Source organism: Blastomyces gilchristii (assembly GCF_000003855.2).
Source record: "Blastomyces gilchristii SLH14081 genomic scaffold supercont1.27, whole genome shotgun sequence".
Lineage (NCBI taxonomy): Eukaryota > Fungi > Ascomycota > Eurotiomycetes > Onygenales > Ajellomycetaceae > Blastomyces > Blastomyces gilchristii.
Window position 1 is genome coordinate 28110 of NW_003101655.1, and position 13446 is coordinate 41555.

The 13446-nt window shown below is 48.6% G+C and overlaps 5 protein-coding genes across 5 annotated transcripts in view; 2 read left to right on the forward strand and 3 right to left on the reverse strand.

The window, feature by feature from the left end:
* The window catches only part of BDBG_08658 (histone-lysine N-methyltransferase Bre2), a gene marked incomplete at its 3' end in the record, with an annotated part of 3269 nt that extends 1068 nt beyond the window's left edge, over positions 1 to 2201 (reverse strand). The window contains exons 1-3 of the mRNA XM_031723669.1: positions 1649 to 2201; positions 469 to 1559; positions 20 to 395 (exon numbers count right to left, since the gene is read on the reverse strand). Of these exons, the coding sequence (XP_031580926.1) occupies positions 20 to 395; positions 469 to 920 (828 nt within the window). The 5' untranslated portion in view covers positions 921 to 1559; positions 1649 to 2201. The remainder of the gene's footprint in view (positions 1 to 19; positions 396 to 468; positions 1560 to 1648) is intronic.
* A 238-nt stretch (positions 2202 to 2439) lies between these two features.
* BDBG_08659 (bystin) lies at positions 2440 to 4822 on the forward strand. The gene is made up of 3 exons (XM_002620814.2): positions 2440 to 3013; positions 3099 to 3346; positions 3426 to 4822. The coding sequence occupies exons 1-3, from the start codon at positions 2657 to 2659 to the stop codon at positions 4339 to 4341; spliced, it is 1521 nt and encodes a 506-aa protein (XP_002620860.1). The 5' UTR covers positions 2440 to 2656; the 3' UTR covers positions 4342 to 4822.
* On the reverse strand, positions 4738 to 6377 carry BDBG_08660 (SNF7 family protein). The gene is made up of 2 exons (XM_031723670.1): positions 6151 to 6377; positions 4738 to 5949 (listed from the first exon to the last, which is right to left on the reverse strand). The coding sequence occupies exons 1-2, from the start codon at positions 6193 to 6195 to the stop codon at positions 5527 to 5529; spliced, it is 468 nt and encodes a 155-aa protein (XP_031580927.1). The 5' UTR covers positions 6196 to 6377; the 3' UTR covers positions 4738 to 5526.
* A 641-nt stretch (positions 6378 to 7018) lies between these two features.
* On the reverse strand, positions 7019 to 9171 carry BDBG_08661 (bZIP transcription factor HacA). The gene is made up of 2 exons (XM_002620816.2): positions 8630 to 9171; positions 7019 to 8546 (listed from the first exon to the last, which is right to left on the reverse strand). The coding sequence occupies exons 1-2, from the start codon at positions 8857 to 8859 to the stop codon at positions 7142 to 7144; spliced, it is 1635 nt and encodes a 544-aa protein (XP_002620862.1). The 5' UTR covers positions 8860 to 9171; the 3' UTR covers positions 7019 to 7141.
* Positions 9172 to 12311: 3140 nt separating this feature from the next.
* Positions 12312 to 13057, forward strand: BDBG_08662 (uncharacterized protein; the record flags this gene model as incomplete). Its single annotated transcript, XM_031723671.1, has 2 exons — positions 12312 to 12662; positions 12689 to 13057. The coding sequence occupies 2 exons, from the start codon at positions 12312 to 12314 to the stop codon at positions 13055 to 13057; spliced, it is 720 nt and encodes a 239-aa protein (XP_031580928.1).
* Positions 13058 to 13446: the final 389 nt, after the last annotated feature.

The window sequence follows — 13446 nt, forward strand, 5'->3', positions numbered from 1 at the left end:
TGACGACTTCCCCATTCACGTCACGGATGCCATAGCCGTAACAGTCTACGCCAACGTTAACGTCCAGATCTGCCTCGCGACGGGCAAAACCAAGTCGGATGTTACCCCGCGGCGAACCGCTCGGCGTCTGCTGGGAGCCTTTTACAATGCCACTGATCACGCGTGCCTCGTAGTAATAAGAGCCTTCACGGGCGCAGACGTTAGCTCGCGCAGAGTGCCAGGGTTCGTTTGTGGTGACTGCTAAGCCGTCTTCAGTGAAGCAGATGGCTGCGGGAGAGTCTTCATAGCTGAAGCGGGAGTAGTAAGGGGGTACATCGGTTTGGCGGTATTTTATGTGTGGGAAGGAAGGGTCCATGGCAGCATAGGTGTAGCGGAATCCGTTTCTGTTGCTTAGTCTGAGAGATAAATTTTATCAGTTTCTCTGCTCATTGAAAAAGAATATCTGGCCAATGAGAGGCATGAACATACTTATCAGCAATCTCATAAAACTTCCATGACTGGCCTAGTACCTCAGAATGTTTTTCACAGGAGAAGTTCATCTGGCGTGGTCTGGGAGGTAGAACATCTGTTGGCCGCGGATCCGCAAGCTGAATGGGCATGAGCATGGTAAGCTCAGAGGAAGGAATAGCAGAACTGGATGATGAAGTGGTGGATTTCTTTTCGCGAGCCACGGGGGCGGAACCGTCTACTCCCACTTCCAGGTTGCCTTTTGCTTCGCGCTTCTTCCGACTGTCGCGTTTGTTTCTCTTCGCCCGACCATTTTGAGTTGAAGGGTCATTGTTCATATTTGAGGACGGAGGGGGAGGTGTCTGATTGGCATCGATGGGGTTGTTGGTAGTTAGGGAGGGGTTAACGGTGGGAGGAGTTGAAGAAGATGCTGCAGAGACGGATGGATTGGGGGGTTGGGGCAACGACACCATGGTGACGATACTCAGGATGCTATGTGGTTTGTAGATAATATGGATCTTTGGACAATTCGCTTGTTTGCTTGTCAGTGTGGAAATCTGAGAGCTTGCGTATCAGCAACAGCATGGCAATTGCTGAGGATAGAGCTGACAAGATGTAAATGTCATCTCAACAAGAAACCTAGCACAAGTAGAGGCTACCAACCTGACCAAGAGGGGTCCCTCCCGTCAGTGACTTTCTAATCTAGGTCTGTAAAGCTCGAGGCTGACGATACCATAGGCAAAGATAATGAGAAGACAAAGGCAGCGCCTCCAAGCAAGGCCTGGGCTGTGGGGAAAATAAATAAATTGTACACTATTCAATGGCCCATCCACAGCATCGAATGTTGTGCTATCTGTTTCCCCACAGTAGCAAAACTGACACACCGTCCAAGTACCAAACAAGATTAATGCACTTAATTGGTTGGGGCGTGTAGGAGTATTTAATCGCTGCTAAACCTAGATTATCCCCAATTCACCGTATACGCGCAGGGGGGCTACGGGTAGATAGTACAGGTTGCCGTCCACGGGTACGTAGGGGAGTATATGTCCCTGGGCCTGCTTTTCCGTTATTGTCCTGCCTAAATCCGGTCTAAGTTCGGGCTGTGCTGGTAACTACGATGGCGGAAAAGAGAGATAGTCAGTGACATTGATTGGAATAGTGAGTGTAGTCATTTTTGTTGCACTGGAAGCGGGATTCTCACATGTGGGTTATACGCAGCAGGGAGTCTGGTCTACCCTACCTGTGTGGTTGGGGATTGGCTTGCGCCGGAAAGTTGCTGCGGCGGTGCAGAGCTAGGAATTGATACGTTCCCTCGCCCTGAATCAATCAACGACCAAAAAACAGGCTGCTGTTGTTGCCAGCCCGTAGAAGTGGTCGGGGCTGCGACGTTCTAATCTGTTGTTGTTGTCAACTCGTGAGCAGAAGGCGCTTGACGGAATTGGTATCCTCTGCTGAATGAAACGGCAGATCTATTCCAATTGGCATTCGTACGACCGTAAATATTGGGCAGCTAAAGGTCTTGCAGTGGGATATTGCCGTGATTGCCCTCGTTGTCGCCAGTATAGCTTGTTGTTGTCTGGGTTGAACATCGATATTGCCACTGTTGAGTGAAGAAGGCGAAGACTGATTAGGAAAGGCGGAATTCAGGGCGGCTTAAATAAGGTTTGGGGTGAGTTCAAAAAGGGAACAATGAAAGCACGGTAATTAACTACTTAGAGGGGTAGCCCTGACTAGATTTGGAAAGTGACATGAACAAAGGAAGTTTAGTGTTTCTCCCAATACGCTGGATATGGGAAGTAGTGGGGCCGTACTCTGAATTCTAGTAGAGGTGACTATATCATTTATGGGTACCAACCAACATCAATGATTGGCTGATTGGAAGCAACTAGACCGCTTTTAGAATGCAAATGCTGAGTCACCACCACACCCTTCTGATCAAAATCATGTGACTTCACCTCTTGCCCACAATTTCTATTAAAATCTACAAAAAGAAAGACCTTCAGACTGCATTTTGTATCTACAGCTACAACATACCCCTTCATTGCAACCTCCTTATGCGCAGGGTTCTCTTTATATGCTGAACTGAGAACACCATTTCGCGACCCAAGGAGAGCCAACCCAACTACAGGACCCTTCAGCAGGCCACGAATAGAACGTAACCTCCACTGAATGACAAACAAAAAGGACATATAAGAAGAGACTAGGAACCATGTCGAGGGCTACTACTGCTGAGCGCAGACATGCGCCGCTCGCAGACGATATCCTTTCAAGCGGCCATTTGCGCACAAAGTCAGCAAAGCGAAAGTCGCGCCCGGACGAAGATGAAGGGGACCAGTATCTTGACTCAAAGACCTCGAGGAAGATCCTGCAAATAGGTCAGGATCTTGCAGACGAGGATGCGGAGGAATCCCGTATCACATTGGCTGCTGCGGGAGTAAAGAGAAACACGGCCTTTGATTTTGAATCTCGGTTTGGCGCTGAGGGTGATGACGGGGAGGGAAACGAGGATGCGGAGAAATATAGCGAGGACGAGTGGGGGGATGTTGAGGAGGAGATTGAGGAAGTGGTATGTATATTATGCTAATATATCTCTTGAGAGAAAAGTGGTTCTGAATGAGCATCGTCTCTAACACAATTTATTTAACTTCTAGGAGGTTGACCCCAATGACCTCGATACGTTCCACAAATTCGTACCCCGCGGTGAAGAAGATCCCATATTCAACCCTCGCAGTCCAGATGACGAAGAGCAAGGACAAAGCACCAACCTAGCAGATTTGATCCTTGAAAAAATCGCAGCATATGAAGCCGAAAAAAGCGGTAGCCAGCCTCAAATTATTGGAGGCGGCACAATGGAAGACGCTGTTGAACTCCCTGCTAAAGCCGTAGAGGTCTATCAAAGGTGCGGCCCTCCATATCTCTTACGAAACATCATAATTCACGCACGAAAAGGCAATACATCTAACATAAGCAATCCACAGAGTCGGCTTCCTCCTCTCCCGCTACAAATCCGGACCCCTCCCCAAACCCTTCAAAATCCTCCCCACCCTCCCCCAATGGCAAACCCTCCTCGAAATCACGCAGCCAGAAAAGTGGACGCCAAACACCATCTACGCCGCCACCCGCATCTTCATCTCCGCCAAACCGCACATCGCCCAGGAATTCATCAACACCGTCCTCCTCGACCGCGTCCGCGACGATATCCACGAAACCAAAAAACTGCACGTGCACATCTACAACGCGCTGAAAAAGGCCCTCTACAAACCCGCCTGCTTCTTCAAGGGCTTCCTCTTCCCCCTCATGCAGTCGGGCACCTGCACCCTGCGCGAAGCACACATCGTCTCCAGCGTGATCACCCGCGTCTCGATCCCCGTGCTCCACTCCGCCGCCGCCCTGCTGCGCCTGTGCGACATGGCGGCCGAGAAGACGGCGTCCGCCCTCTCGTCCGAGGGCACGGGCGCGCTGAACATGTTCATCCGCGTGTTCCTGGAGAAGAAATACGCGCTGCCCTACAAAGTCATCGATGCGCTTGTGTTTCACTTCCTGCGGTTCCGGGCCACGGAGCAGGTGCCCCCGCCGCCGCAGCACGAGCAGGGGCTGGAGGGCGATACAGACATGACCGACGCCGCGCGCGCGGCCGCAGCGAAGAATTATAAGTTACCCGTCCTGTGGCACCAGTCGCTGCTTGTGTTTGCGCAGCGGTATCGGAATGACATTACCGAGGATCAGCGGGAGGCGCTGTTGGACCTGTTACTTGTGCGGGGGCATAAGGATATTGGGCCGGAGGTGAGGAGGGAGTTGTTGGCAGGGAGAGGGAGGGGGGTTGTTTTGCCTGAGAATGCGGAGGGAGCTGGAGTTGGTGATGGCGGTGATGATACGATGGACATGGGGATTTGAGATGGGGATGGATAGAGCGGCATATAATTTCATGTCCATTTTCATGTTCATTTTTCACATCCATTTTTCCCTTGGGGATTTTTGGATTATTTCCAGCGACGAAAGGTTTAATGTCCATGATGAATTAAAAGCTTTGCCTAGGATTTTCGGCATGCATACATATACATATATACATACATTCCCATATCGTCTCATGATCGGATTCTACAGATGAGGTACGAATGAATCTTGCTCCACAATCCGCACATATTTCACCCCATCTCCATTTGAAACAGTTATTTGCTCTAAGCTCCTAGAATGATTACTTCCAATCGTTCTATGTCATGTAATTTTAATCAAATAAAGGCATTCGTTCTATATTAAATTCGATGACGTCCATAGAATGGAAATAAAGACGAAAAAAAAAAAAGAAAAGAAAAGAAAAGAAAAAGAGGGAAAGCAAAAGAAAGCTGCACAAACCATGGAACGCAAAATAAAAATCGCCTGTGATAAGCACCCTGTAAAAAAGAACAAAAAATCATAATAAAAAAACACCGAAGAATATGGAAAACAGAGCATAAGGTAGGAAATACATGGAATTTAGTTTGCAGGACAGGATAGGGCGAAGGGACGCGAAAAAGTGGGGGAGCGGTATGCAATGGCTAGGACGCATGTTTGGTCGTCAGGGTAAATCGTAACAACGTAACAACGTCCGTACGTACTCTAAGGGTACGTTAACGTGGGATGAGATGGCCTGGGAGATTTTGGTAATCGGCAATCTAGACATGGAAATGGAAGGGGGGGCGACGGATCGATGGTGGCTTTTGAAACACCCAGGTAGGTACACCAGGGAGGGTGGACAACAGACTGTCGAGGAGAACGGAAAGGGTAAGCGAGGAGGACGCTGAGCGAGACGGGGTAATAAACAGATACCCCGAGCGGAACCAGCGCAAGCAGAAGTAATAAACGGCAAAAAAAAAAAAAAAAAAAAAAAAAAAAAAAAAAAGAAAAAAAAGAGAGACAGTAAAGGGAGTGAAATAATTCTACGCCCTCAACGCCCTCAACCTCGCATCCAACCCATCCTCCTCCTCCCTCTGCTTCCCCGCCCCCTCGCGCGCCCCCACCTCCCCCGCCGGCGCCGCATTCGCCTCCAAATGCTCCCGCATATCCACCCCGGCCTCATCCGCCAACTTCTGCATCAGCCGCTCAACCTCCTCCTTCCCCTCCCCGCCCAAGCTCTGCTCCTGCACCCCCTGCGACACATCGCGGATCGCCGAGCTCGCAATCTTGAAATCCTGGCTGCGCTCCAGGAACGAGTTGGCGGTGACCAGCACGCGCTCCAGGTTGATGGTACGCGAGGCGCCCTCGAGCGCCTTGGAGGCGTAGGCGAGCGAGCGCGCCGCGCTCGCGCGTGCTGTAGGCGGCTTTGAGGTCGTTGACGAGGACTTCGGCCTCGGCGGCTTCGGCGCGCAGGGAGACGTAGCGGTGGTGCTCGCGCACGGCGGATTGGGAGTGGATCTGGGCGATTTGGAATTCGCGGTTTTTCATGGCGCGGGAGGCTTTGTTTTCTTCGGATAGGCGGGTTTTGTTGGCTTTTTCGGCTTCCTTGCGCGAGCGGGAGGCGAGCATCTGTGGGGGGAGGTTGGTTAGTTTTGAAGGGGTTAGGCACTATTGTGGGGAAATTTTGGCGGGATGGTAGTGGACGAGAGTGAAATGCATATACATATGGCATATACGGCAGGAATATACATATCGATACACAGCGGAGTTGGGGAGAGGGGAATTAATATGGTAACAATGGTGGGGAGGATGGGCGGAATCAGAACGTACCTTGACCTCCATCAAGGCCTTCATTAAGGGGTCTACGGGAGGCATATTGGAAGAGCTATATCTTCTGTACAGGGAGGATCTTCTTATGTTGTTTGTTCTGGGAAGTTGATATTCTGTTCTTGTTCGCAAACATAGCCCTGAGAGATTGATAGATATAGGCAACTTCCACTTGGTTGGATCGACGTCGTCCGGAGTCGCACTTAGGTAATATCTTTGTCATCCACTACCTCCCGCCATCCCACCCACAACAACAGCTATCGCCAAACGTGCGTATCTCCAAAACAGCCTGCCGCCCTCCATGCGCGCCATCCCACTTATCGCCATCGGCGCCCGGCTCCGTCGCGGCCAGGTACTCAATCGGGTGCGATGGGAGGAATGTGGTTGAGGAGCGGTTGTTGGGTTCTAAGGGGGAGGGGGTCAGTTTGTTGGTGATTGATGGGCGGTGATTGGACTGGGACTGGGGTGGGGGTTGGGGTTGGTTTGTGATGGTTTGTTTTGCGGAAAGACTCTCGTCGCCTTTCTTTACTTGTATACTACGGTAGATGTACTGTACTCCGCTTATCAGGTCAATGGGTATGTAGAAGTAGATGTGCTGAGCACGTGAATGAACGTGTGAATGGATGACATGGGCACGGAGGGGGAAATGGAGCTAGCTGCAATACCTAGACGGGAAGGGATTGCGAGCAGATGAACGGGGAGGTTTAAGAGGGGGTATGGTGACACGGAAATGGGAGTGATCATGACAAGCTTGTACTGCGAATGAAAATGAATAGATCGCATCTAATAAATAATTAACAAGAAAAGAGATTAATATTTCTTTTTGTTTATATAAAGAATAGATTAGTTAATAAATAACAAATCAATATACAAGAAGAGAAGGGAAAAAAGGGAAAAAAAGGAAGAAAGAAAAAAAAAAAAAAAGAAAAACCTCAAGCCAAGAATCAAAAGGTGAAAATGAGAAGGCCCGCTAGAAAAAAATTCATATCAATCATCACCGTCTCTGGTCTCTTCTCCAGGTCCATCCCTCCTTCGATCTGGAGTTAGAACCAGAACCAGAACTCGAGGAATTCCGCGAAGGACCATTCCCTAACACCGTCTGAAATTTGATCCACGCACGACTTACACCATTACCAGAGCCAGAACCACTGCGAGAAAACCGCGTCCGGCTCTCGAGTGTCCTCTGACTCCGCATCGACAACATCGATATACCCTTGACATGTTGTTTGCATTTCCGTGCCTTGGCCCGCTCAATACAATCAATCGCCCAGATCATGGTCAATAACAACTCATAGCCTACAGGACGACTCCCCACATCAACATCAACATCACCATCACCACGGCCCACCGGAGCGCTGCCAGACGACGAAGCCGCCAACAGGCTGCCAAAATCCAATACCCCACCGCTAGCAACTAGCTGCAAAAATGCCTTGCTCGTCGCATCGCGAAGTGGACGCGCCAAAGCTGGGCTGCACGCTAGAAGGCGGGTGAGGAGGTGGATTCGAAAGACTGGACGGTTCGTTGTCGGAGGCTCCGAGTGTTGTCGTCGATGAGGTTTTGTTGGTGTTGTCGACGTCGTCGAGAAGGTCGAGAGGGTCGGCGTCGAAATCAACCAGAGAATCAAAGGCAAGTGTTGCTGGATCTCCGCTGGAGAAAAGGTCAAAGGGGAGCCCTGTTTCAAGGAGCGAAAGATCTGAGTCAGAGGGATTAGAAGGGTAGAATAAGCGGTGGAAGTCATCATCTGAAAGAGGTGCTGGATGATCGAGAGCACCGCCAGGTTGAAGAGGAGTTGTTGTGGTGGCGCCTGTGGTTGCTGGAGCGGGAGTGGAGAGGTTGAAGTCGCTGTGGCGGGAGTCGAACAGAGGCTTGGAGAGGCTTGGGGAGGTTGCTGTTGCGCCTGGTGAGGAGCTGTCGATGGTTGCCACTCCTCCGACTGACACTGCAGGTCGCACAACATCGCTGCAGGATGTTGTGTCATGTCGGAGGAGTCGATGAGATCGCAGCCCTTCACGCTTGGCGAGTAGGAGGACATGGACGGGGTGGGGAATGGAATTTTGTCGAGAGATGAGATCATTTCGTCCCGTTCCTGTTTGAGGAGGATCGGGGCGAGGGTTGGCGAGGCCAGGCCGGAGACCATGGATTGCGGAGAGGAGCCTCTGGAGGATCGGATTTCGGCGGAGAGCTGGGCGACTTGTTGGCTCAGGCGGTTGTTTTCCGCCTCCATCTGGGCCAGGCGGCGTAGGAGCAGCCCGTTTTGGTGTTCCATCTCGAGCTTCTCGCCCTCGAGTTTCTCGACCTCGAGTCTCTTCCGCTCCCGCGAAGTCTGAGCCGCAGCACGGTTTCTGAGCACGCGCTCGATGCGGCGTTGTTCTTTCTCATCTTCAGTCTTGGCTCGTTTTCTACATATTTAACCCCCGTCAGTATTTGGTTTCCATGTAATTTTTCTTGTTTTCGTCAGATAAAAAACGGATGGGAAATATACCTTGGAGGCAGATTAGTCTTGGGGGTGGGCAGTTCCTGACCCCACGACTTTCTCTTCTTGACTGGTTTCTTCTCTTCGGGCTTTGGGGTAGCTGGTTCCGTCTTGACCTGAGCAATGACCTGCTCAGTGGCGAAGGAGAGGGTAGTCTCCGCGGGAGAGACGGTCAACTGGACGGGTTCTGAGCAGGGGGGAGGAGACATGGAGCTCAGACAGGAGAACGGAGTAGCCATGATTTTGGTTAAGTTCTTTTATTTTTTATTTTATTTTTTATTTTTTTTTTTTTGATGCGGCTTGTGTATGTTCTGTATTGAGTATACCCAGGGAGAGAGAAGAGGTGAAACTGAAGGCGAGTTGAAAGAAGTCGAGGGGAAAGGAGATGGCTAGGGCCAGGGCGGCATTATCACACAGGTTGGAGAGAATCCCACCAAAAAGAGGACAAGTGTCCTGTTCTATTTCTATCTCAGCAGAGTCAGAAGTGAAGATAGTTCGGTGTGGTTGGCCGTGGTGTTGGTTGAGAGCTGAAGTTCGCCGTCGTCGGGGGGGGGGAATCCGCGGCTCTTTTAAAGGCCACGCTGGCTCAAACTGCGGAAAGGGGCACCTGCCCAAACAAGCCTAGCGTTGTTTCGCCGGCCGTGGTTGCATCCCAATACGGTTTAGCGGTGGCGCGGAGCAACGGGGCATTTCGTGCTTGGTGGGGCGCGTACCGGTACCTGGCTCTGGGCTACGAACAAGGTACATTACTATACATGTATACGGAGTAGTCCGTACTGTACTCCCGTACTGGCAGGCATTAATATTATTGGTTCTAGTCTAGTAGTAGTAGTAGTCTGGCACTCCGGGCCCCTGACCCAGGTTACAGCTTGCAACTTACCGCTGTTACCAACTTTACACAGTAAGTAGTAGAGTAGTGGAAATGAGTGGTTATGCGTGAGTGGGCTACTAGGGTAGTATGGCTATCTACTCCGTACTCCGTATGTAATAATGGCCCTTTTCTGGTTGTCTTAGGTCTCTCTCTTGTCCTTCAGCCTCACCCCGATCAACCCCCCTCCTCCAGCGTCGATGAATCACCATATATCAATGTCGCCGGATGATCTTTATCCTGCAACACAACGCTGATAGCATGTATACTCCGTATTCGAATATGTAATCGATCGATATCAATAACGATTATAACCCAAGAAAAACGCCAATTCAATGAGGTAGTTCGATTTATGTTACAGAGTACTCCGTACTCCATGTTACATTAATTTGAATATTAGTTTTCCACCATTCAGCAGCAACGTGCATGTACAGGTAGGTACACTACGGTCGCACCTTGGCCATATTAAATATTAAGCCTAATCCAGGGTAGTTATCGTATCCTCAGCGAGGAAAAATAAAAATAAAAAGGCACCAAACCTTTGGAAAAGTTTAAAGCAAAGATGAGAGAGAAATAAAAGCCCTTCTTCCATGGATATGCGAGCGAGTAACAAACAACAGGTTATTTGTCCCCAGGGCTGGGTTAGGAGGTTCAGAGTTCGCACATAATAAATTATTCATGATAGTTACCCCGGCCAGGGGCGGGCAGGCATTCTCTGGGGAGAATTCCAGCGGGGCTGAGGGAAAGCCAAAAGCCGTGTACAGCGTAACATAATCAGGGGCTAATTTATTATTTGCTACTTCTCTTATTAAAGCACTACCAGAATAACTCTGTACTGAGGCAGTGATATCATTTTTACAACTGATGAATCAGTCAAGGACCAAGAAAGGTGTAGTGAGAAGGGGAGTTTGCTCTTGAACTTCTTCGATATGATCTGGAGAGGTGAGAGTGAGAGTGAAATAGATTTCCTCTTTATTCAATGTCTCCTGCAACTGCTGATGCTATTCTTATCATTCTGAACGTCCACGGGTACATATACGGTAGTACATGTACACTGCAGACATACTAATAAGCATTCAGCAGCAAGAAAAAGCTTGTAGATGCTATTTCTCCAAAGAATAATGAGGAAACAATGAATGAATCATGACAGTGTCTGATATGTATACTTTTTGATCATTTCCAGCATCAGCAGGTCATGAACAGTGGAGTGTCTTTCTACAGTATACCATAGGTTTTCTCATCTTCTTTCTAAAGAAACAAAACCTGGTTTCACTTGTATATGAGTCAGATAGTTTATTAGGTCTGTCTCTCTTTTAGATTTGTCTATATACATCTGATCTAGATTTACGGAGTACACTTTTCATAGTTGTCTCTCAAAGAAGAAAAAAAAGAAAAAAAAGAAAAAAAAGAAAAAAAAGAAAAAAAAGAAAAAAAAGAAAAAAAAGAAAAAAAGAAAAGACAAAGACATACAAACCAGATTCATCAATGACTTCGACTGATCTGAGCATACTAAGTTATGTACTGTACATACATACAAAAGAGCTTGCAGTGTGGTTGACGACGCATGTAGTCATTGTGCTGGATATTGGCAAACAGAGTGCATCTACGGAAGTACTGTGTACGCAGTATAGTATGAGCCATCAAATCCCCCAGCCAATCTTCATTTGTCCCTGTTGAACTTGTGGCAAGAGGAGGCTATGACCATCATGTTTCTATTTTTAACTTATCCCAGGAATACAATACGATTTTTGTGGCTCCTGGTACCAGATATGAGATTGTGCTGCGGCCAAACAACCAACATCTATGTACTCCGCAATACCAACACGAACTCTCCGGCGCTGCAGATAGAATAACATAACATCACTCACTCCGCCTTCGATAGATACTGTAGATGGATAACCCTCCACCTCCTCTGCCTTCCTTACCGAAAACCCCTTGTTTCGGACCCGGTTGTCTTTGTTTATTATTTATTGGTCTAAAGAAACTGACTGCTGACATGCTTGATTGGAGGCAGATTCTGTACACACAAGGGTCAGAGCCAACCCTTCGTTTTTTCTTCTGCTATACGGTAGCAAAGCATGGGGGAGGGATGCTATTCCTGTTGCTCAGAGTGGGAGGAAGAGGGAGTGCTTCATTGTCTTGAAGCACGAAGGGGAATTGTCTCGACTAAACCATGCTATGCCATGCAGAGGGTTTGTACTCCGTACTATGTACAAGATGGTAGGCAGGCAAGTGTTGGATGGGGCCATTCATTATCCTCATCAGATGCCTTTCTTTTATATTCTTTTTTGTTATGCTCCTGCCTTTTCCTTGTTTTACAATTTGATGCTGGATCTCTTCTATACAAAAGAGCTCATGGGTTCTGTGAGGTCATTGGCTTCCCCCCATCATTGTCTGGTATTATCATGCATACACATACATGTGTATAGTTCATTGCACAGCAGATAGATATCTTCTTGGTATCCTATCCATTTCTATCACCTAAATTTTTTTCTGATATTTGCTGTGCTTCTTTCTTTTCATCTTACTCCCATTTTACTCTCTGGATCTGTATGAGATCAGCCTTTCAGACTATCAACGGGAAAATAGAAAATAGAAAAATAAAAATAAAAATAAAAAATAGAATAAAAAATATCCCCTCAACGAGTACCCATTTAGGGTACTCCTACACATCAACCATGAATCCCAAACACCCCAAACACCCCACCCACCTCCTAAACACCCTCATGACCCTCTCCGAACGCCTCATGCTCTCCTGCCGCAGCGTTATTTCTGTGGCTGTTGATGTGTTTTTGCTTGCGGGGGGTGGGCGCTCTGATGATCATGGGGATTGTGATGAGTGGTATGAGTGCGATGGAGCTGGTTGCCAACTACCATTGTGGGAGCCGGTCAATCGACGAAATTGCTCTACGGGCTGGGCATCTGTGGACTGGTCAATGGAGAAACAAGACGGTGTTTGGCAATGTGGAGATTACCATCGAGATGTGTTTGATTCCCTCTATTATGAACACGGACAGAGATATCCTTACTCCGACCACCTCCCAGGAAGCCATTGTTCAGCTCACCATCTACAACTACAGCATACAACTCACAGCAGAAGCAGCAACCGAACCGCAAATGGGCCCTGGTGAACAAAGGCTGACATCCCACCCCCACTCCAACACAACACCAAGCGTGCGAGCGATCTCATATCCACCCAGGTAACCGACATCGACGGCTGGCTAGGCAAGGTCACGAACAAGGAGGTCGATTGGGACTATTGGCATGCCATCATCGATGAGTACTATTACCCTGCAGACCACCACCACCACCTCTCACTCCCAATACCCATACCAGGCTGTGTTTCCAACAGCGGCGATGACGATAGTGATGGTGCTAGTGCTAGTGATGGTGGTAGCGCTAGCACTACTGCTAGCGACGGCGAATGGCCCAGTACATCCATCATTCGCGAATATCTAGACAGCCCGCCGCGCGATGCCTCTTTTCAAAAGCGGTGTATCGAAACCGGTGACAGGCGGGATGATTGGTGTTTTGATGATATTGGCGAGCCTAGTGGCGGGTTAGGATAGGGGAGGGATGGACATCCAGGTGCGAAGTTGATTGTTTTTGCATTGACAGGATGAGATTTCTATCAATGGCTGGAGAGAGTTGCTTGGTTGTGGTTGTGTGTCGTTATGGTGCAGGGTTATTGGTATTTGGTTTTCTGGATACACGGTTTTTTTAGGCATAGTATGACTATGACTCTTTGACGAGATATATCGAATGACTCCACGGCATACACGAATATATATATGATATCAAATATCTCTTCCATCTCCCCCCTTCAGGAGCATCCATCCCGTAGTGGCATATGCAATTGAAAACTGCACACATGTATCCTATACAATGGGAATGATGGCATGCAATCGTTTGCCAACATCTTTTGCGAGGTTTAGAGAGGTTTCGTTTGTTGAAACCG

Excerpts from the sequence above, each read along its gene's own strand:
- BDBG_08659 (XM_002620814.2), top strand. The coding sequence starts at position 2,657 with ATGTCGAGGGCTACTACTGCTGAGCGCAGACATGCGCCGCTCGCAGAC. Across the intron at positions 3,014-3,098 it reads AGGAGGAGATTGAGGAAGTG|GAGGTTGACCCCAATGACCT; the intron begins GTATGTATATTA and ends TTTAACTTCTAG. Across the intron at positions 3,347-3,425 it reads GCCGTAGAGGTCTATCAAAG|AGTCGGCTTCCTCCTCTCCC; the intron begins GTGCGGCCCTCC and ends AGCAATCCACAG.
- BDBG_08660 (XM_031723670.1), bottom strand. The coding sequence starts at position 6,195 with ATGCCTCCCGTAGACCCCTTAATGAAGGCCTTGATGGAGGTCAAG. Across the intron at positions 5,950-6,150 it reads AGGCCTTGATGGAGGTCAAG|ATGCTCGCCTCCCGCTCGCG; the intron begins GTACGTTCTGAT and ends CTCCCCCCACAG.
- BDBG_08661 (XM_002620816.2), bottom strand. The coding sequence starts at position 8,859 with ATGGCTACTCCGTTCTCCTGTCTGAGCTCCATGTCTCCTCCCCCCTGC. Across the intron at positions 8,547-8,629 it reads AAGACTAATCTGCCTCCAAG|AAAACGAGCCAAGACTGAAG; the intron begins GTATATTTCCCA and ends TTAAATATGTAG.